Below are 24159 nucleotides of genomic sequence, written 5' to 3' on the forward strand. Positions count from 1 at the left end.
TTCGTTATAAAAATATCGAAGACTTGTGCACCATACACCACTTAATCAAGTGGTGCATGTTAGACAAAGCCTGCTTATAGTACTATTCTTAATTTTCCTCTCACAAAAATAAACAACTTTCCCTTTCAAGATGTAGTCTTTTGACAACCTTTTAAACTGTTTATGACAATTATGTTACCTATAAGTTGAGAACACATATAGCATAGTAGTTTCAAGCCAAACATAGCAACATTGATTAAGAGTTTGATTAAGCAATCTACCCAATCATATCACCTTAAACTCTCATAGAATTTAATGTTAAGGAAAAGGATGATTCTTGTATAAAGTTTTCTAAGGCATTGATAAAAGAAAGGTACTTACTACTAAATTTTAAAGCACCGTTATAATCTCTGGTACATGTATTTTTCTCTACTGTACAGAAATAATAACTTAACATATTTATTTGTTTGTTTAATACCTTAGAAGATGATGATGAAGAAGCTTAATAAAATAAAATAAAATAAAATAAAAACAGTTGGCAACAAAACATGGATTTTGAGTATCCTTCAATAGTTCTGCCTTTTCTATACAAAGGTTGCAACCTTGTTTTTCCAGAACAAGAGAAGGAAGAAGAGAGGCTCATGAGCTACTAACAACCAAAGTTTCATCGACAAAGAAACGGTTTCAGTTTGTCACTTATCAGCGTTGATTCCGAATATCCTGACCTTGTGCATGTTTGGGAACTTTGCAACAACTAGTACAATCACGGCAACCGTGTTGAAGAACAGCATTGGATGCTCATAGTCAGTTGTGTGTGAGGCTATCAAGTACCTGTCAATAAGAAGAATCAAAATCAGACACTATTTCTATTATTCCATTATTATTCTATCTAGCCATCAAATAAGACATTTCTTTAGCCATCAAATAGATCACTTAGTAAGACTCTTGAACATACAAAAACAAGACTAGTTTTAAGTTTTGACCAAAGCTTCTTTTTTTTCTATAGACAAATGTTAGTGGTTAGTTTGTTAGGATGGAGGAAAAATGACAGTATTAAGGATTAAATGCGGACCCCCTAATTATCAGCTTATGAATAAGCTACTTAATTATGTTTGGTTATTCCTGTCTTTTATAAATAAATGAATCAATTACGTACACCCTTATGAGTTACTAGTTTTCGGTCAAGTTTCTTGGAACAGCAATAACCACAACCAAACCCTAAGCTCTAGAATTTATGACCTAACAGCAATAACCACAACCAAACCCTTTTCCAAGTAGATGGAACAGCTACATTAATTAATGATACTATTGTGTTATGTCGTGAAATAAATCCTCATTATGCACAAGGCTCAAGGGATGCAGCAGCGTTAAAAATCTTAGGGAGAATTTTCCGCCCATTTGGGCCCCACAAGACTCGGGAGATTAGTCTCTGTAGTTGCGTGCAGAAGATACCTGGTTTACGCCTAAAAAAAATCCTCATTACGCACAACTAGATTTAAGTCATTTATAATAGTTTTACATACTGTTATTCTTGGTCTTCCTCTTCTAACTCTATAGCCCTACCCTCCATCAATCCAATATTCTTACTAAGGATTCTAATAGTCTATTTCACACAACCTTGCATAACTTTTTTGTTCACTCATACACCACAATATTCTCATCTTTACAACATTGAGCTTATGCTCATGTTGACATTCTACAATTTAACATTCAGTACCATAGAGTAACGCAAGTCTAATAATTGTGTAGTAGAATTTTCTTTGAAACTTGATAGACACCTTTTATCACGAATAACACATCATACATTTCTCCATTTCATCCAACTAACTTGAATCTTATAGTTTACATGTGCCTAAATTTATGCATCATCTTGTATAGTACATAAAAGCTCGCAACTTGTGGAATAGTATGCAATATATTTTTCAACTCTCTTGCCTCTCTCATTAAGATGACATCACCAGCAGAAAACATGCAATAATATGTTATGGTACTAGATGAATATATTCAGTAAACGCATTTCAAAACCAAGGTAAAAGCAGGTTTGTAAACTTTGCTTCTACTAAATTGTAAAACATGATGCATAGATTAATAATTAATTTTCTCGAATAATAAGAACAACAACAGCGACAACAACTGATGCCTCAAAGATAATTTACCGCCCTAATTACAGGAAACTGTTTAGATAAATAAAGTGATGCACAGTGGAAATTTCAGTTTCCTTCTCCTTTCGTCCCTTATTAAGGAGGCTTTCTCATTTGTTATCTTTTCTTTTTGACTCGGGCTTTTCAAAAGTGAGGGGAGCTTTCAAAGTTATAAACGATCACTAGAAAACCAATTATTGAAATTAAATTACAATATAATGCATGCACCTTTTTTTCTTTTTTTTGAAGACTCGGTATCCGGCCCAAGGACCGACTAATCCGAGGGACATCAATCCCACCGCCCACTTGTGGTGGTGCCCATTTAAAGCCAGAGCTTTATTTGCTCTGTATGCAGGCACCTATTTAACAAAGATTCCATTGATTTCTGAACCAACGGTTATAATTCTTCAGTTTTTTTGTGCTCTCTTCACTTTAGAGGAGACAAATTCGTTCTTTTTATATCTAACAATATCTCTTCAATGGAAAAACTTGGCATTAATCCCCATAACTAGAGCTATCAAACCAAGTGGTTTCACCGCAAACAAAGTACATAACAGATCAAGTCTAACCCCAAACACCGTGAAGAATTGAAACCTTGACATTTTTATCTAACTTTTTTATTTTTTATATGAATTTTTAGCTAAATTTACCATTCAAAATTAGGAAGTGTATTTGGACTTCTTAAACCATAAAATGCATTCAATAGTTCTTCACCATACTTTGATGAGGCCTTTCGACATGCAGAACAGCCAATTTATAGGACATACACAACTAATTTATCATTTAGAAAGTGGTATCATTCACTCCCTCTGGACTCGATTGTATAAGCAAAAAAAAAGAAGCCATGTTTGTTGATCTAAAAGATGAGTAAATTCCAACTAATTTCACCTTATTTAATGCTATCAATACACTTTAATCAATTCAAAATTTAATCTCATGAAACAAGCTCCTATAGAAAATTAAATGAGGATACTAATTTGGAGAGTGCAGTGAGTTTTAAGATTATATCAAGAAAATTAAATGAGATTAACTACCATTCTTGATCTATGTGCAATTAGTTATTTTTGCTTACATTTGAGTCTGGAGAGAGTATTACTTTCTCACCACCATAACCATTAAAAAAAATACTATTAGCAACCCAATTGACTATAACCCCCCTTTAAAATATCAAATGATATGAACACAGTGATATACATATTAGAAATATATGATCCCCCTAACTTGCATAATAATTGCACGCAAGGTTTTAGATTTAGATTCCTTGGGAATAAGTAATAAAATTCTCACTCGAGCTGATTCAACAGGTAGGTTATTTTATCTGCTTGCTTAAATCTTTAGATATTTACTTTTCCTCTCACTAACAACGTTAAACTTCTTTTGTGTTTCCTAGCAAATGCTTGAGGAATTGTCATAACACAGTCGTTATAAAATATACGGATACAAACTTTTTAAACAAGCAACAATAATTCCAAATAAACACAACCTATCAACTGCATTGTAGCAGAGAGCACTGCCTTTCACAACCAGAAGGAACTGAACACATATCAGTAGTTACAAGTCAATTAAATTGAGCATGTCATGATTCATGATTTCCGTTATTAGACATGACATTTATTTCCAACTTCATGTACCACATGAAGTTATAATAACACAATCAAGAAAGCACACAAATATATTTGTCCGCATCAGTGCAGAAAACATTTTAATAAGCATAGACCATTAGTGTTTATCAGGACGCACAAACACATCTAAAAACAAATGCAGGCATGCAAATTAAAGGAGAACTTACAGAACCAAAGGAACAACTGTCAAAAACTTCCTGTTACGAGTGAGCTGCTTTCCATTGTCAACCTGCTCCCACCATGTCAATCTATTGTAGATCCCCTGATCATCTGCAAACGGAGTTCCTTTCTTCCAGTGGAAAAAGTGATACGTTACCTGATGAACACAACAAAGTCAATCACACAATGTAGAGAGATCAAAAGTATTATAACATTCATAAACAATAACAACACAGCAAAGTATTATTTATGAACTTGATCCAGTGACACAGGTTAAAAAAAAAATAAAAAATCCTTCCCATCACCTCACTAAGTAATACATGAGTTAAAATAATACGCCCACCTACCCCAAAAACTGAAAGACGATGAAGTAAAAAATAGCAGTCAATTCATTTTAAGTGACCGTTACAAAGTATTAGATTCCCTGCCAAACAAACACTAATTTTGAGAAATGACCACGCCTTATAATGCAACTGATTGAACTGAACTGATGTACTTCTATAGTCAAACAAAGGCAAGTTACAAAATTTAGAACATTGCAAGGAAGATGGAAGCTGTGAAAGTGATAGCAATTTAAAACCAAATGTAGTTCAAGAAAACTGGGCAATCAGCTGAATCTAGGAGGAGCAAAGATCTGAAAGACAACAGAACCACAAGGGGACATTAGACACTCGAAGCAAATACTCTAACAGTGTTCAACTGATGTCTTTCCAAACTAAGGGACTATGACAGGCCAAGAATGGTGTCAGAAGAGAATGAGAAGAATAAATACCAGACTTTGCCTATGCACAGTGCGGAAGTATACAAACGTACGAAAAGGTAGGGCTGTTGAGAGGATAAATTCCGGTAACTATTTTTTCAGGACGGATTGTTAAAGAAAGTAATAAACTTGGAGAGGTCGTAGGGGACAGTAACGGAAAGTTAATTGTGTAATACAACATTAAATGATTAGCTTTTTTCAGCTTTATTACCAACAATGGGACACTGACAGTAAGCGGTCGTGTCACACTGTTAACTTCTATTAGATTATAAATAATAACTATTAACATATAGAAGAGACCAATTGCAGTTAACATAAACTAGCAATTGGAGCCACTCTCCACCCTTGACAAGAAAAAACAGAAGCAAATTGAGCATTCATCACTTCCAATTGCACGTTAGGATTTTGTAAGATGCCACAAATGTCATACCACCTAGGTAGCCGACACGTTGAATTAAAGACATGTCATGAATCCAACACCGACACACGTGGTTTCATTTATTCACTTTCATTTTCTTAATTTGTTACTAGTGTCAACATATGTCGGCTGTCCCTTTCCGTGGCAGTGCTTCATAGAATACCTCTAATTCATATATGTCTTAGGCAATCTCCGCCCTCTATTTCATCGTTTCTAAACATTAACATATGCAATCAAAGTCATAAACAAAAATAGATTAACACCTGAAACCTTTTCAACTACATCACAAAACCTTGTAACACAAAACACATGCATTCATCCATCAAAACTACAATCAACATATCAATTGACCATTCAAATTAAACACCTAACCAACCCCAAACTAAACCAGAAATAACGAACATCACATAAACGGGCGCCCACACAAACACACTGAAACAATGAAATTTCCAAATAAGTCATCGTCATCATCATTCATCAAGGGGTAAATCAGTCAACAACAACAACAAAAAAATCAACAACAAATCAAACAAATACCCAAAATTCAATTCAATTAAAACAATTCAAACAAGATAAGAGAAAAACATAATCAAAATAAATGAAAACAAAAAGGGTAAAAGAAGACGATACAAGAAAATGAGCGAGATTAACAATTGTCCAAGCAATTCCAGGAGAACAACCAAACACAGATAGAACAAGGATCCATGTGAAGAAAAGGATGAGAATATAGGTAGTCCAAACACCAGGATACGTAAACCATTCCGTGTTCCTGTTCAGATCCGCTGGAGGTACAGCTTTCACATACAGATTTGCCATCAAAATTTCAAAAATCTAAAGATACCCTTTTGATTAGAAACTCAAATATTTTGATCCCAGATGAAAAAGTTTTCAACTTGATGATGTTGATTTTGATGGGTTTGAATTAGGGTTATTTTCTGAATGAAGAATGAAAATTCCAAAACCCAGAAACGTAACGTAACCCTTTGATTATTTTATTTTTCTGGTTAATATTATGTCAATGATAATGTGCGTGTGTGTGAATGTGAAACAAATTGGAAATTGAAATTGAAAATGAAAGATGAAATTTGATTTAATTGGTAATAAATAAATATTAAAAATGAAAAGAAAAAGTAAAAGAAAAACAAATTTCTTGATGTTGATTATATACGATGTCGTTTTTGGTGGATAAGTGTTGTTTGTTTGTTGAAGGATGGAAATTGTGGAATCTATTTTTTCTTTCTTTTTTTGAATCAATTTTTTCTTTTTAAATTTTTTCTTTTTTTTTTTTTACGATAAGATGGGGATCGAACCCAAAACTTATAGCGTACTATGCAAATCTCTCACCACTAAGTATGTGTTTGGTTCTGCGGTGGACAGAATTGATTTTGACAAAATTGAGTTTGATAGAATTGATTTTGATAGAATTGAGTTTGATAAAATTGATTTATGTTTGGATATATTCATACAAAAGTGAGTTAAACAAAGAATTTGAGTGTAAAAATCAATTCTAGAATGAGAAGCTACAATTTCTAGCTTCAAGTAGAATCTATTCTGGAGGCAGAATCAATTCTTCTTTTGAGGAAACAAACAAGTCAGAATCCATTCTACATGTCCAGAATCAATTCTGGCTGCTTCAGAATTGAAACCAAACATACACTAAATCAAATTTAGTGGCTTAAATTTTTACTTTTTTGACTATATTCATATTGGATTAAAACAAGAGTGTAATATAGTTTTGCATGATCATCCAATAAATAACTATTATTTTGTCATGTCATGTCATATCAAGAAAGTGGGATGACTTGACGGAAAACATGGTTGATATTGGTTGAAAGTGTAAAATTATTTTACACTGTCATATTGCATATTGCTTTTTCTCTTAAAACAAAGAAAATTAAGCGTTTAAAGACTACGTACCGTTAGTGTAAATTAATTTTACACTGACAACCAATAAGAATGAAGCACTCTTTCACATCATATTAAAAAAGTGGGGTTTAGTGGGATGATGTGGCGGAAAATATGGTTGATGTTGGTTGACAGTGTAAAATTATTTTACACGGTCAGTGCATATTTTTTTCTCGAAAATTAAATAAAAGAAGATTTTTTTGACTAAGAATGAAATAAATCAGATTGGATTAAAAAAAGTTGATAAAGTCATATAGATTTTTTACCAAAAATTAAATTAAAAAAAGTTGATAAGGTCATATAGATTTCTTTTTTCTAAAGGTCATATAGATATTGGCGTTAAACTTGGTAGGGAGGACCACGGTTCGATCCCCACAACTGCATTTGGGAGGAAACTGAAACCACTTGATGTCAGAACTCGCCCCGAATTCTGGACTACTAGAACCCCCTTCCCCTAGGAACCAGATGGTGCAAATAAAAAAAAATTGAATATTTAAAAATTTAAAAAGAAAAAAATGAATTTGAAGTTTATTTATACCATATATTGGTCATTCCACGAAGCATTGTCGCTTTATGTGCAATGCAATAACTATAACACCGACTTGTTGATGTTAACAAAATGCTCAATTATAAATAAAAGGATAAGTATGACATAAACTAGAGAGCAATAATAAAAAATATTTTCTTTATCAACTATATGTATAATATTTTATTGCTTCAAAAAAAAATGTATAATATTTTTATCGTATTTAGTAGTGATTAATCTCCGTTAAAAATTTGTGGAACATCGTGTATCATATATATAAGAGTTGGGTTCAAGTTTAAGACACTTTATTTATTTATCTTAAAGGTGAAATTTTATTCACCTAACTATTTGATTAGAAAAATTATGGACACAAAAAGTCTTAGTAAGTTATAAGAGTTTTGTCCGTAAATCTTAGTTCAACTCACAAAAAAATGTCAAAATTGTTAGATTGAATACCATGATCGGATTTCGAACTCCGGCTCACTTATTTGTGTTGCGTGTGAGTTTATGATGACTTTGTCATAAAAAAAAATTGAAAGATTCAAATATTTTAGGCTTAATTAGTAAAATGGTCTCTTAAAGACATTTTTTGTTTCAGATTGGTCCCTTAAAAAAAAAAGGTCCAAATAGGTCCCTTAAAGAAAAAAAAGTCTGAATAGGTCCCTTAAAGACATCTCCGTTAATCAGTTTGGTCCCTAAAAAGAGGTCTAAATAGGACCAAACTGATTAACGGAGATGTCTTTAAGGGACCTATTCGGACTTTTTTTTCTTTAAGAGACCTATTTGGACCTTTTTTTTCTTTAAGGAACCAATCTGAAACCAAAAATATCTTTAAGGGATCATTTTACTAATTAAGCCAATATTTTATTACTCAAAATTTTGTTCATGTGTGCAGTCAAATTCTAGAGTACTAGTACTGGAGAATGACAATTTAACAATATGAATGATGGCATCCTCTAGCTACTAGCGGTAGTGATGTGATACAAACCAATATTTACATGTGTAGCGGTTAGCATTCATTAGTAGGAGGAGAAAATATGTAGAGGATGAAAGACATTTTTTGTTTAAATTTTTCTTGTTAGTTTGGGGTTGAGAATATGAATTTAAGTTTAATATTGAATATAATAAGAGCAGAGGTTGGACGACATGTAAGGGCTTGTTTGACCCAACTTTTTTTAGAATTTATGCAAACAACTTATGCAATTTTTATATATTATTATAAGTTTGTCAAGGTAGTTTATGATAAAATAGCTTATAAAATTACAATTTTCACTAGTGTGAACTTATAAAATAGCAAAAAACCTAATTTATATTGCATAAGTTGTTTGTGTAAGCTCTAAAAAAAGCTAGGCCAAACGAGCCCTTAAGTGAAAGATGTTTGGATTGACTTATTTTTGAGTTTTTTCTGAAACAGTTTATGCAAATAAATAAAATTTTACATATTATTATAAGCTTTTTAAGGTAGTTTATGAGAAAATAGCTTATAAAAATATAATTTTTAACACAAATTTATTTTATTTGCATAAGTTATTTTTATAAACTAAAAAAATAAGTCAAATTCAAACGGACCCTTAATATCTTGAGATTTTTTATCAAGATGTGGTGTAAAAGTCATTTGTGTGATTATTTTTAGTCTAATGTGTGATCAAACCCAATGAATCTCTCCCTCACAACCCACCATTAAAAGATTTTTTTTAAAGATGAAATAAATTTGTCAATGAAGCGTAATAGTTTAATCGTTGAGTTAAAGTTAAATTATCAATTATAGTTTCTGCTTTCACTTCACATATTAAAATAAGTGCTCAACAACTAAAAATTGATGAGACAAGTAGTATTCATCTCAAGTAATTAAATTGTTGAGATGAATTCATGGCGACTAATACTTGTTTCAAGTAAAGATGAATAGGCATGTTGTTCTTGCCACAATGTGTTTAGTTATTTTCTCCGTAATGAATTAAGTTATATATGTCACGATGAATTAAGTTTTATGCACCTACAATAAAAGAAATTGATATTCACATTCGTTTGTGAAGATAATTTAGAATGGCAATTATCAATATCAATATATAATTGTAAAGCAAACTTTTTTTTGCTGATGTGGCAGCCTAACAAAGCTTCCCATTTTTTTTCTTTTTTCTAAGCAATAGTTGATGCTTATGTGTCATATATCATTACATTGCATGCTTATATGTACTTTCTAATGTAACCCTCAATTAACTTTCTCATTATTCATCAATCATCAATATCAATCAATCAATATCTTTTACTAGTAAAAGGAAGGTTGAATTGCTCATAGGCCTTCATTGTGATGATGTGGCACCTCTAAAAAAACTCCATATTTTTATTGAAAATTTACCAACTTCTCTTAATTATTAAAAATATCTAAAATAAAATTTATCCTCCACAAATTAAATTTCATGTCTAATGATTAATACATGAATAGAAAAAGAAACCCCCATAATTCCAAAAGACTATATTTTGGCATATATAAAATGATAAATATAGATTAATAGAAAACGTAAATGACTAAATAATTAAGAGTAACCTAAATATCCATATACTTGCCCAAATAAAAAACTTAATTCGTATATATGGATCAATAAAACATTCATACGTAAAAACCAAAAAAATATATCCATATGTCACTAAAATATGTACATATAAATTATATGTATATATAATTTTTAGTATTGTTATTAAATATATATAATCTAATTTTCTAAAAAAACCAAGATAAATCATATTAATATATTATTACACATTGCAAGAGGTTAAATCAACAATCAAACGATTAGCTTATCAAAAAAAAAAACAATCAAACGATTAATTACAAGGAATAAAAACAATTATGATTGACCCTTAGGTATTCATATGATGCAACTATAACTGCAAAATTATTATTATTATATTATACAATTTTTTTTTGACTAAAAAGATAACGATATTCATTCATTCCAATAATTGATATAGTACATCAGATGCAAATACAAATTCAACATCGCTAAAAACAAAAAGGATGAATCTGCGAACAAACTCACAGCATCCGTGTTAATAGCATACAACGGCAAAATGCCTACAAATAATAATATGATAAAACTAAAGTCACCGAAATATCCATGCTTCCGGATCTGCAACGTTGATGCCCAAATCATTGATTGAATCTGCAATTGATTGAAGATGATCTTTCAAATATGAACTAAACGAACACCGTAACAAGACGGAGAATTCAACAACGTCGTACCAAGACGACGATCAACACAAACGCCGCACTCAGACGACGATATCACACAAATAAAAAAGAAAAACAACTAAAAAACTTAATCTATGTGAAAAATCACTTATTTAGATTGAAAACAACAAGAAAAAAGGTGAAGAGGGGTGATTTTAGGCCAAATATGACCTAAAATCACCCCTAACTAATAGAGGAAGAAGAAACTCAGAGAAAAAATACAATTAACCCTCATGATTGTTGGAGTTCCTTTCAATAATTATATATAAAAAACAAACTGTATGTTTTACCACAATGGTCTTTATAAATATTGATACTCACACATCACTACGTACTTGCCCATGGTCTCATATTTTGTAATCTTATTTTTTTCTTTTTTGTGTTTTCTAACCTTCTTTGTAGTAATTTCATCAAGTCATGTCTACTCTTGAGTAAATCAACTACACTATCTTATTGTTTCAAGGAAAAATGTAATTTTATTTTCAAATGTATTTTCCTCATTGTTTTTTGGATAGGTTCTTTTTTTTTCTTTCAAATATAGCAATGAAATGTATATTCAAGAATAACATTGCGACAATGAAAAATATATATAACTGCAATTTCTTAACTTTTTTTTAGTGGTACTTGGTTTTAATAGAGAAGATTTGGAATGTAATACAGGTTGGTCGTATGAAGCAAATTTGGAAGAATTTAATCTCTACTTGGATAGAGGTGTTTTCATATGCTTAATCATCTTGGTTAGGATTCAAATTAGTGGATTGGGCTGGTACGAAGGTTTTCAAGTTTGCAATTGAGCTAAGTTGTATTTTAATTTCTTTATTACTTTTAGAATAAACTCATTTAAGTCACTAAGAAAAATCGTAAGATTCCATTTAGTTTCTAAGACAAATATTAAAAGTATCTCACTATCTACCTTAAATTTTGTTTGATTGATGAATGAAAAGTGGCGTAGCAATTTAGTCACTACTTTACAATTTATACTTTTTTATTACACCAACATTTTAACTACTAATTTTGATATTACATTGCTTAAAAAGACACATAAAATTAAAGATGCAAACAAATTAAAGAGAGGATAGTGGCATAAACCTCACTAAGAAAAATAAAATTAAACCAAAATAGAAAAGAAAAAGAATTAAGCATATGGTGAAAATGATAAACGAAACCACTAGCTAAATAATTCTGACAAATAAAAGGCAAAGAAATCTTAATAAGTAATATAAAATGTTATATTATATTTATCTATTTTATTATTTAAATTACTCTCTAAGCATAATAGTATTTAGGAGATAAGATATTATAGTTATGAGTGAGTACATAGTGAGATAGTCTTAAGAATAAGATGACATGTTGAATGTTAAATTCTTATAATATCATGCAAACTAAAAAAAGAAGAATAGTATTTCTTAATCTTTGTACTATCGAACAAGTGGAGGGTGTTGAAAAAACTGTTATACTAAAAAAATGACCAACCAAAAAAAATGTAAAAAAACAATAGACTTAAAAAATTGGGAATAGTAAAGTCTGGATAAAATTCCACCAAGTCAATATGTGAAAAGAAACTTCAAAAGAACGAGAGGAAAGTTTGTAGAAAAGCTACTTGATACCTTGAATTGCATAGAAGGAAATAAACAGTTACGCTATTCGATATGTAATTTTCAAAAAACGAGATCACGCGGTAAATAAAAGTATTTATATATGCATGCCTCCAACTCTATTGAAATAAATAAGGGTTACATCAAAAATAAAAAGCAAGGCCACATTTTACTATACAATTGCAACTCATATAAAGAAAGCTACGATTACACTATTAAAATAAAATATAATGCATCTTTTCAAACTTATAAAATATTATAAGAGATCTATTACATTAAAATATAAAAAAAAAACTACGATATAAATCAATGAAAAATATCATTTCTAAACAACTTTTTTATTTATTTGTAGACACGGGCCGGCCCAAGGGTAAAGCGGCCCAAGCCCTAGATTTAGACCCCCAAAAATAATTGTTTTGGTAAATGATTTAGGCCCCAAATTTTTTTTTATCACCTTTATACTATAAGAAAAGTTTACAATCTCTATTAAAAAACCTTTTCATCATCTCCTTTAATTAAATTAAATCATTTTAATTTTAATTATCAATATATCAAATTATCACTATATAACTTCTTACACAAGGGACCAACTAACTAAAATGAAAAATTAAATTAAAAGGGACCAACTAATATATAAGATTTATATAACCACAAAATATTCATGACTATTGAAATTCTTTCAATACTAATAAAAAAAACGTGTGTCTCTCTTCATTGCATAGTTAATTGGTTCCTAAATGAAAAATTTAATTAAAAGGACCAATATAACCACAAAATATATTCTTTCAATACTAAGAAAGAAAAAAAAAAGTGTCTAAGACTATTGGAATTCTCTTCATTTCATAGTTAATTGGTCCCTAAATGACAAATGAAAAATTTAATTAAAAGGGATCAACTATCGATATCGATTTATACATATCCATTAGAATTATCAAAAATTGGATGGATTTTCAAAAGAAATTGGATGTGGCACTCTATAAAAAAAGTTTCGATCTCTATTAAAACTTTTTCATATTTCATATAATAGAGTTACTCTAATAATAAATAATAAGCAATAATAATATATTAAAAAAAAAACTAACACAATTTATTGTTGTTTAATTGAGACAAAAATGAATTGCAAGCAATGAAAGGTGGAACGATGCATCATGTTATTGTTTTATTAATTGCATTGCAATATATTATTAAAATATATATTGTATGTTACAATTCCCTATTAATGCAATTGAAAACAAAGAATTCTTGGAGACACTAATATTGAATATGTAAATTTAGCTAATTATCAAACACAAGCTCTATATAAAGTTAACCCAAAAGCTAATTATCACCACCATATTGAATATGTAAATTTACATTGAAGTCTAGCTTCTATGTTTTAACAAAATTTTAATTTATCTATCTCATGGCAAAAACTCTATGGTTTCTTTGTCTAACATCTCCATGAGAAAAAGTTATGCATCTTCACCTTCCATATGTTAAAGTTACACATTATAGTGTCTTGAATTGATTTAAAAGCTATCGTGTGCGTATATATAGTTACATCATAAGTATATTGGTTTTATTGAAAATTGCTCATAGGCCTTCATTGTGATGATGTGGCACCTCTAAAAAAACTCCATATTTTTATTGAAAATTTACCAACTTCTCTTAATTATTAAAAATATCTAAAATAAAATTTATCCTCCACAAATTAAATTTCATGTCTAATGATTAATACATGAATAGAAAAAGAAACCCCCATAATTCCAAAAGACTATATTTTGGCATATATAAAATGATAAATATAGATTAATAGAAAACGTAAATGACTAAATAATTAAGAGTAACCTAAATATCCATATACTTGCCCAAATAAAAAACTTAATTCGTATATATGGATCAATAAAACATTCATACGTAAAAACCAAAAAAATATATCCATATGTCACTAAAATATGTACATATAAATTATATGTATATATAATTTTTAGTATTGTTATTAAATATATATAATCTAATTTTCTAAAAAAACCAAGATAAATCATATTAATATATTATTACACATTGCAAGAGGTTAAATCAACAATCAAACGATTAGCTTATCAAAAAAAAAAACAATCAAACGATTAATTACAAGGAATAAAAACAATTATGATTGACCCTTAGGTATTCATATGATGCAACTATAACTGCAAAATTATTATTATTATATTATACAATTTTTTTTTGACTAAAAAGATAACGATATTCATTCATTCCAATAATTGATATAGTACATCAGATGCAAATACAAATTCAACATCGCTAAAAACAAAAAGGATGAATCTGCGAACAAACTCACAGCATCCGTGTTAATAGCATACAACGGCAAAATGCCTACAAATAATAATATGATAAAACTAAAGTCACCGAAATATCCATGCTTCCGGATCTGCAACGTTGATGCCCAAATCATTGATTGAATCTGCAATTGATTGAAGATGATCTTTCAAATATGAACTAAACGAACACCGTAACAAGACGGAGAATTCAACAACGTCGTACCAAGACGACGATCAACACAAACGCCGCACTCAGACGACGATATCACACAAATAAAAAAGAAAAACAACTAAAAAACTTAATCTATGTGAAAAATCACTTATTTAGATTGAAAACAACAAGAAAAAAGGTGAAGAGGGGTGATTTTAGGCCAAATATGACCTAAAATCACCCCTAACTAATAGAGGAAGAAGAAACTCAGAGAAAAAATACAATTAACCCTCATGATTGTTGGAGTTCCTTTCAATAATTATATATAAAAAACAAACTGTATGTTTTACCACAATGGTCTTTATAAATATTGATACTCACACATCACTACTTGCCCATGGTCTCATATTTTGTAATCTTATTTTTTTCTTTTTTGTGTTTTCTAACCTTCTTTGTAGTAATTTCATCAAGTCATGTCTACTCTTGAGTAAATCAACTACACTATCTTATTGTTTCAAGGAAAAATGTAATTTTATTTTCAAATGTATTTTCCTCATTGTTTTTTGGATAGGTTCTTTTTTTTCTTTCAAATATAGCAATGAAATGTATATTCAAGAATAACATTGCGACAATGAAAAATATATATAACTGCAATTTCTTAACTTTTTTTTAGTGGTACTTGGTTTTAATAGAGAAGATTTGGAATGTAATACAGGTTGGTCGTATGAAGCAAATTTGGAAGAATTTAATCTCTACTTGGATAGAGGTGTTTTCATATGCTTAATCATCTTGGTTAGGATTCAAATTAGTGGATTGGGCTGGTACGAAGGTTTTCAAGTTTGCAATTGAGCTAAGTTGTATTTTAATTTCTTTATTACTTTTAGAATAAACTCATTTAAGTCACTAAGAAAAATCGTAAGATTCCATTTAGTTTCTAAGACAAATATTAAAAGTATCTCACTATCTACCTTAAATTTTGTTTGATTGATGAATGAAAAGTGGCGTAGCAATTTAGTCACTACTTTACAATTTATACTTTTTTATTACACCAACATTTTAACTACTAATTTTGATATTCCATTGCTTAAAAAGACACATAAAATTAAAGATGCAAACAAATTAAAGAGAGGATAGTGGCATAAACCTCACTAAGAAAAATAAAATTAAACCAAAATAGAAAAGAAAAAGAATTAAGCATATGGTGAAAATGATAAACGAAACCACTAGCTAAATAATTCTGACAAATAAAAGGCAAAGAAATCTTAATAAGTAATATAAAATGTTATATTATATTTATCTATTTTATTATTTAAATTACTCTCTAAGCATAATAGTATTTAGGAGATAAGATATTATAGTTATGAGTGAGTACATAGTGAGATAGTCTTAAGAATAAGATGACATGTTGAATGTTAAATTCTTATAATATCATGCAAACTAAAAAAAGAAGAATAGTATTTCTTAATCTTTGTACTATCGAACAAGTGGAGGGTGTTGAAAAAACTGTTATACTAAAAAAATGACCAACCAAAAAAAATGTAAAAAAAACAATAGACTTAAAAAATTGGGAATAGTAAAGTCTGGATAAAATTCCACCAAGTCAATATGTGAAAAGAAACTTCAAAAGAACGAGAGGAAAGTTTGTAGAAAAGCTACTTGATACCTTGAATTGCATAGAAGGAAATAAACAGTTACGCTATTCGATATGTAATTTTCAAAAAACGAGATCACGCGGTAAATAAAAGTATTTATATATGCATGCCTCCAACTCTATTGAAATAAATAAGGGTTACATCAAAAATAAAAAGCAAGGCCACATTTTACTATACAATTGCAACTCATATAAAGAAAGCTACGATTACACTATTAAAATAAAATATAATGCATCTTTTCAAACTTATAAAATATTATAAGAGATCTATTACATTAAAATATAAAAAAAAAACTACGATATAAATCAATGAAAAATATCATTTCTAAACAACTTTTTTATTTATTTGTAGACACGGGCCGGCCCAAGGGTAAAGCGGCCCAAGCCCTAGATTTAGACCCCCAAAAATAATTGTTTTGGTAAATGATTTAGGCCCCAAATTTTTTTTTATCACCTTTATACTATAAGAAAAGTTTACAATCTCTATTAAAAAACCTTTTCATCATCTCCTTTAATTAAATTAAATCATTTTAATTTTAATTATCAATATATCAAATTATCACTATATAACTTCTTACACAAGGGACCAACTAACTAAAATGAAAAATTAAATTAAAAGGGACCAACTAATATATAAGATTTATATAACCACAAAATATTCATGACTATTGAAATTCTTTCAATACTAATAAAAAAAACGTGTGTCTCTCTTCATTGCATAGTTAATTGGTTCCTAAATGAAAAATTTAATTAAAAGGACCAATATAACCACAAAATATATTCTTTCAATACTAAGAAAGAAAAAAAAAAGTGTCTAAGACTATTGGAATTCTCTTCATTTCATAGTTAATTGGTCCCTAAATGACAAATGAAAAATTTAATTAAAAGGGATCAACTATCGATATCGATTTATACATATCCATTAGAATTATCAAAAATTGGATGGATTTTCAAAAGAAATTGGATGTGGCACTCTATAAAAAAAGTTTCGATCTCTATTAAAACTTTTTCATATTTCATATAATAGAGTTACTCTAATAATAAATAATAAGCAATAATAATATATTAAAAAAAAAACTAACACAATTTATTGTTGTTTAATTGAGACAAAAATGAATTGCAAGCAATGAAAGGTGGAACGATGCATCATGTTATTGTTTTATTAATTGCATTGCAATATATTATTAAAATATATATTGTATGTTACAATTCCCTATTAATGCAATTGAAAACAAAGAATTCTTGGAGACACTAATATTGAATATGTAAATTTAGCTAATTATCAAACACAAGCTCTATATAAAGTTAACCCAAAAGCTAATTATCACCACCATATTGAATATGTAAATTTACATTGAAGTCTAGCTTCTATGTTTTAACAAAATTTTAATTTATCTATCTCATGGCAAAAACTCTATGGTTTCTTTGTCTAACATCTCCATGAGAAAAAGTTATGCATCTTCACCTTCCATATGTTAAAGTTACACATTATAGTGTCTTGAATTGATTTAAAAGCTATCGTGTGCGTATATATAGTTACATCATAAGTATATTGGTTTTTGTCCTTCGTAGGTGATAGTGTCTAACCTCTTAGAATATCAGGTATGTCTACATGTGATTGATTAAGAAATTGATATACATATATGTGATAGTTGCCTATTAATATGTTTGTAAATTGGAATTTTTCTACTACTCTGAGTTTAGAACATCTCTAATCATTTTTTATATTTCTTTTTTAGGTTGGATATTTTTTTAAATATCAACCTGTGTTTTGTTCGATGATTAATTAAACTTTGAGTTGAATCGATTAATATGAATATGACTATTTTTTCATGTGAAGGAGGAGAACAAGATAAAACATACTTCTATTTTTGCTTACGTTGCATCCTTGCTCCTTATAAAGCCTATGAAATGACACATCATGTAAGGATGTGTATTTAACTCTAATGGGAGTTTGTAAACCATCATTTTTTTTAATTGATATAATGTTTTTAATTAGACAACTTTTATTTTTCATTTATTATTTTATTAGTCTAATGTTTTAGCTTATTTGTTTCTTATTTTCTTTTTCATTTATTATTTTATATAAGGTAGAAGATTTGTATAAAAAATTGTTGATTAATAGGAATATAATTAATTTTTTTCATGTGAATAAGTTGAAGAGGATAAAAGAGACTTCTATTTATTGATTTTGAAGTGCCTTAAAATTTATATAGATCGAGGGTATATTGATGTTGGAGGCATTCAATTAAAAGAGGACAATCCAAATAATTTAGAAATATAAATATGTGTCTCATTTTTAAATATTATATTGTCTACAATGTGTAGGTGATCTACTTGATCTCGATCAAGAGAAATATAGAAACAAAAACAAAGTAGAAATTAAAATAAGTTTTTTTTTGTAGTTGACACTCAAGTCATGCGGTTCTTATAATTGTAATACATGCAAGAAGTATATTGATTCAACTTGACTTAGAGATTGTCCAAATATATAATCTTCATGCATTTATCGTATAACATTTGCCTAATTCTGGATGGTTCAATATGAATATATATGAATTTTAATAGACAGTCCTATTTTAATCTACGCATGTCATCTTATTCTTACAACCATAAAATGAATCGATGAAAAGAATTGTGTTAAATACTTTTTCCTCCCACTTAGAATTGTACTAAAAACTTTCTAAATTAAATTAAAAAAAGACAAAAAATATTAAATAAAAATTGTTGATGCTCATTTGTCAAAATAAATTTTAGAAATTATTAAAACCGTAGATGTTAAAATATATTTACATATATTTAGAAAATATAATCACACATATATTTAAACATATTTACACACAACTAAAATTCATCAATAATTCAAAAATTATTAATTTAATTTACATAATAATATAATTTTTTGGATAAATTAAGTACATATTCTAAAATATTATTTACGTTACGGCTGAAAATAAAATAGTGGAATATTTATAAGAATAAGATGACATTTCTTTAAGCAAATAAGAAGATGACACATGTTAAATCTTAAATTCATCTATAAGACTTTCTTTACCTTAACCAAATAATTAAACCTAAATTCAAATATATAAAATCTTCGTCCAAACTTATATATTAACAACAACAAATATTCGAGTTTATATAATATAATAAGAAAAAATAAAATAAATGTTCAAGAAAATATTAAATAAGAGGGACAAAAACTAACAATAATTTTGAAGAGACACAAACCTCGCCAAGTAAAAGAAAAACAAACCAAAAACAAAAGGACCAAGCAAAAATAAATGTGAACCAAACAATAGACTAAAAAATTGGGACTAATAAAGTTGGAATTAAATTTCACCAAGTGAATAAGTGAGAATAAACTCCAAGAGAACGAGAGATGAGTAAGTAGATAAGCTATTTGGAACCTTAAATTGCATAGAACGTAGTAAGCAAATACACTATTTGATACATAATTTTCAAAAAATGAGATCACGTGGAACAAATAGGCAAAGCCACCATATATGAATCATATTCTATAATCAAAACTTATTTTAACATTTCTCATGAGCAATATTGTCTATAAGTATAATTAGGTATGCCTCCAACTCTTATTGAAAATAATAAAATAAGGAATACATCAAAAATAAAAAACAAAGTGACATTTGACTATAAAATTGCAACTCATAAAGAAAACTAAAATCTTATATGATTACACTAATAAAATAAAAAATGATACATCCTTTCAAACTTATGAAATATTATAAGAGATCTATTACATTAAAATATAAACAAACTACGATATAAATTAATAAAAAATCTAATATTTCTAAACAACTTTTTTTTTTACTCATATACTAATATTAAACATAATCATATTTTAAAATAATATATATTATTTATTTAACTATATGTGATTATAGTTATCACAATGATTATTTTTTTATTTATAAAAATATTTTAATTATATATTTTAATCGAACCCGTGCAACGCACGGGTTTATTCCTAGTATAATTGTAAAGCAAACTTTTTTTTGCTGATGTGGCAGCCTAACAAAGCTTCCCATTTTTTTTCTTTTTTCTAAGCAATAGTTGATGCTTATGTGTCATATATCATTACATTGCATGCTTATATGTACTTTCTAATGTAACCCTCAATTAACTTTCTCATTATTCATTAAATATATAATATAATATATAGACTATATAACTCTTTGAAATAGAAAAATTCTTCACGTTTTTCATTCTTGACCTTTAAAATTCTTCTTCCCATTTTCTTAATTTATTGCATTAATTTTACACTAATTAAATATTTTAATGAATTTTTATCTTACACTAATCAATCCTAATATATTTTAATGCATTAGTCTATTATGCATCCCTTCCCATAAAAAAAATACTGCTTCAATTCTAAAAAAAATAAAAATAAAAGATTGTTAGAACTTAAAAACTTAAAACACTCTCCAACTCTTTAATTACACTAATTAGATCTATCTCTTAACATTCCTCCAAATATAACTTACAAAATGAAAATATTTAATGCACAATTTTTCAGATTCATTGTCACTATATATAGCCACCACCATCCACCTTTCCATGGTGCTATTGAAACTACTATGTTCATTTGGACTAAAATTGTTGTATATTGATTTCTCTCTCACTTTTTTTTTTCCTTTTCATTTTCAGGCTGAAAGAAAAAATGTTTTACTTCAGTTGTGGTGTTAATCAATGAAAAGGTATTTCTAAAGTTATTTATTTTGTTCTTCATTTCTACTAAAGTTATTGTATATACTCTTTTTTCCTTCTTTGCATTGAATGAAATGATTTTTCACAAATTTTCACTTCATGTGTGGTGCTAAATCTAATCAATGAAGAAGTAGGATGAAACAAGGTTGCCATAAGCTGATGAGCTGTAGGACGAAACAAGGTTGCCAATCAAAGATGTCACACAAAACATTTAAAGATATATACATACATTTTAGAGTCAAAGTTATGTAATTGTTTAGCTCCTCTAATTGCCTCATATATGTAACTGATAAGGTTTGAAAGATCATATAATTAGAGAACACCTTCATGTCTTCCATTGAAACCCATTTCGTTTTATTTTTGCAATTTTGCTTTTAGTTTTGATGCATAACATTTTAAAATAAAATGATTTGACTCTTTTTTTGTGTTTGCAGATCACCAGATCTGTATCTCATTTTTCGTTAGTGAACATCTTTGAAAGGTGACAGAAGAGATAATATACTATTTCTCTTTTTCCTTTTTGTAATTTATGTTTTTAGTTCTTGAGATGTTGAAGAGATATAATTTACTTAGAATTTTAATTTGTAACATAATATTTTTATACATTTGTAATGATCTTATTCTATTGTTTCTTACGAAGGTATAAACTATATATCTATTGTTAACATGAAATATAGCCATTGGGAGCTTTAGTAAGTGTGATACCGAATTTAAAATCAATTTTTATAAAGTATATTTGTGGTACTGACTTTTTAACAGATGTTTTTTGAGAAATTCATGTTAAATATGATGTGAAGTTTATACGGTTATGACAAGATCTCATTCTATTGTTTTTGATGGTATAGACCAAACATCTATGTCAACAATAAATATTGTCATTGAGAGCTTTAGTATATGTGGTACTAACATACTTTTTGTCAAATTAATCCGTGCAGAGAAGCCACTTTTTGTCTAACTAATGAGGTTGAAATCTATCTTAAAAATATTTAGCCTTATGTAGAGATGGATTTTTAAAAAATAACTTTCTCACACCAACCTTTGCAATACTATTTTTTCTATATTCCTTAACTCTTATTTCTTAATTATGGTTATTTACTCACTCATTGTATTCATGTAAAATTTTAATTTACAATAGTTGGACAGTTACAATTTTAATTAATTTTCCTATTAAATTTAAAAATAACTTTATTATACCAACATTTGAAGTACTTTTTTTCTATCCTTAACTGTTGTGTATATAACTATATGATTTCATACAAGGCTACTACATTGCTTATAAAAAAAAAAAAAAATACAAGGCTACTACATGTTTGTGGTACAAATTTTGGATTTTGGGTCTTTATCATTTTCTCTAAACAACTCTTCGGTGATGCATTTTCAATTATGTGTTGTAGTTTTTCCCTCTCTTTCATGTCTGTCTTATGTCTTGGCTCTTCATTGGTTATTATGGCATGATAGGAACTAATTAAAGTTACTCTATTATATAAAAATTGGGCAAATTATAAAATAAAATTTTAATTTTTAATGTAAATACAGCTACATTTTTATATAATAGCTAACCTTTACGGACATGCAAATGCAATTTTAGAAAGAGAATTTTCATTTCGGTAAATGAAATCTATTATAATATAATGATAGGAAAAAATGAAGTAGAAATGAAAGAGACAATGTTTAAGAATAACAAATGATTGTTACCAATTAATTGAGGGAAAAGAAGAGTTAGTGGTTATTACTTATTAGTATAATTGAAATGATAACTCTGCCCTTACATATTTTTTATATTAAGTTGACATCATTAGCCATATTTATTCATTTTGTGTTTTTTATTTTTATTTTATCAAATTCATAAGGAAAAAAGAAAAAGATATTATGAATTGAGGATTATAAATGCTAGAGGTTTAAGATAAAATCCCTTATTTATCTGAAGAATATTATAACATATATGATTTATTTTCTCTTTTAAAAAATATATTCTTTTATTAAAAATGTTCTTTTGAAGTCTAGCTCAAATATAAAATTTGACAAAATTGATTTCAAAGCTCTTTAAATGTCTATTTTTTGTATTGTCAAATAAAAACACTATATATTTACCTAAAAATACTAATTGAGTTTATAAAGGTCAAAGACAAGTGTCTATATTTTATATATAATAATAATAATAATATTATTATTATTATTATTATTATTATTATTATTATTATTAACAATAAAGAGATTGAAATATAATTAAGATAAAGTTATAGAGAATTGAGAGAGAAAATGCGAGAAACATAGAGAGGATAGTGGATATAAGTCAATGTCGATCCTTAAAAATATATTAGTAGACTATACTATAGTATGTCTTTATGACAAAGTTTTTTTCTTTATGATAAGTCGATGTGAATTCATGATGTGAACCGTAAGCTGCCAAAATAATATCAAACCGATCAAAATTAAAATGAATAAGATATTCATTTTTAGTGCAGTATCTTTTCGCATGCTTAGCAAACTCATAATCTCATCGTTTTGTTTGATCAGCGATATGATAAATTTATTCAAGCAGAATGACAATGAAATGTTTTGGTAATATTGAGACTTTGATATGAAGATTACATCTTTCATTTTAATAGTGTTTTGACTTTAATTTGAAATATATTTAGAGGATTAAAAATATATTTAATAACCCTATAAAATACTATTTACACTACACATGCATGCAAAGTTGTTTCGAAAGTTCTTTGAATATTTAGTCTAATATAAAAAGTCTCTTTAAAGTATAAAAAAATTAATACTTCAAAATAATTTACGATTAATTAACATGTCATCTTATTCTTATAAATTAAAGGTCAAGACAAGTATCAACCATTTTTTCATATAAAATAATAATGAGATTGAAGTATAATTAAGATAAAGATAGAGAGATACAAAGAATGATAGATATAGAGAATGTATTAAAATGATCCACTATATTTTCATAAAAACAAAAAATACATTAAAATAAAAATTACACTAATTT

At 28.0% G+C, this 24159-nt stretch overlaps 1 protein-coding gene across 1 annotated transcript; it reads right to left on the reverse strand.

Annotated features, from left to right (window-relative positions):
* Positions 1–297: 297 nt before the first annotated feature.
* On the reverse strand, positions 298–6176 carry LOC123884496 (ORM1-like protein 3). Its single transcript, XM_045933594.1, has 3 exons — positions 5710–6176; positions 3910–4058; positions 298–810 (listed from the first exon to the last, which is right to left on the reverse strand). Exons 1-3 carry the CDS (start codon positions 5893–5895, stop codon positions 672–674), a joined length of 474 nt encoding a protein of 157 aa, XP_045789550.1. The 5' UTR covers positions 5896–6176; the 3' UTR covers positions 298–671.
* Between the last annotated feature and the right edge of the window lie 17983 nt (positions 6177–24159).

This window comes from Trifolium pratense, linkage group LG5, assembly GCF_020283565.1.
Source record: "Trifolium pratense cultivar HEN17-A07 linkage group LG5, ARS_RC_1.1, whole genome shotgun sequence".
Lineage (NCBI taxonomy): Eukaryota > Viridiplantae > Streptophyta > Magnoliopsida > Fabales > Fabaceae > Trifolium > Trifolium pratense.

What these genes read in the sequence shown, in the direction of transcription:
- LOC123884496 (XM_045933594.1), bottom strand. Translation starts at nt 5,895, where the DNA reads ATGGCAAATCTGTATGTGAAAGCTGTACCTCCAGCGGATCTGAACAGG. An exon ending in TTAATCTCGCTCATTTTCTT is followed by an intron (nt 4,059 to 5,709) that starts GTATCGTCTTCT and finishes TGTGTTCATCAG; the next exon opens with GTAACGTATCACTTTTTCCA. An exon ending in ACAGTTGTTCCTTTGGTTCT is followed by an intron (nt 811 to 3,909) that starts GTAAGTTCTCCT and finishes TCTTATTGACAG; the next exon opens with GTACTTGATAGCCTCACACA.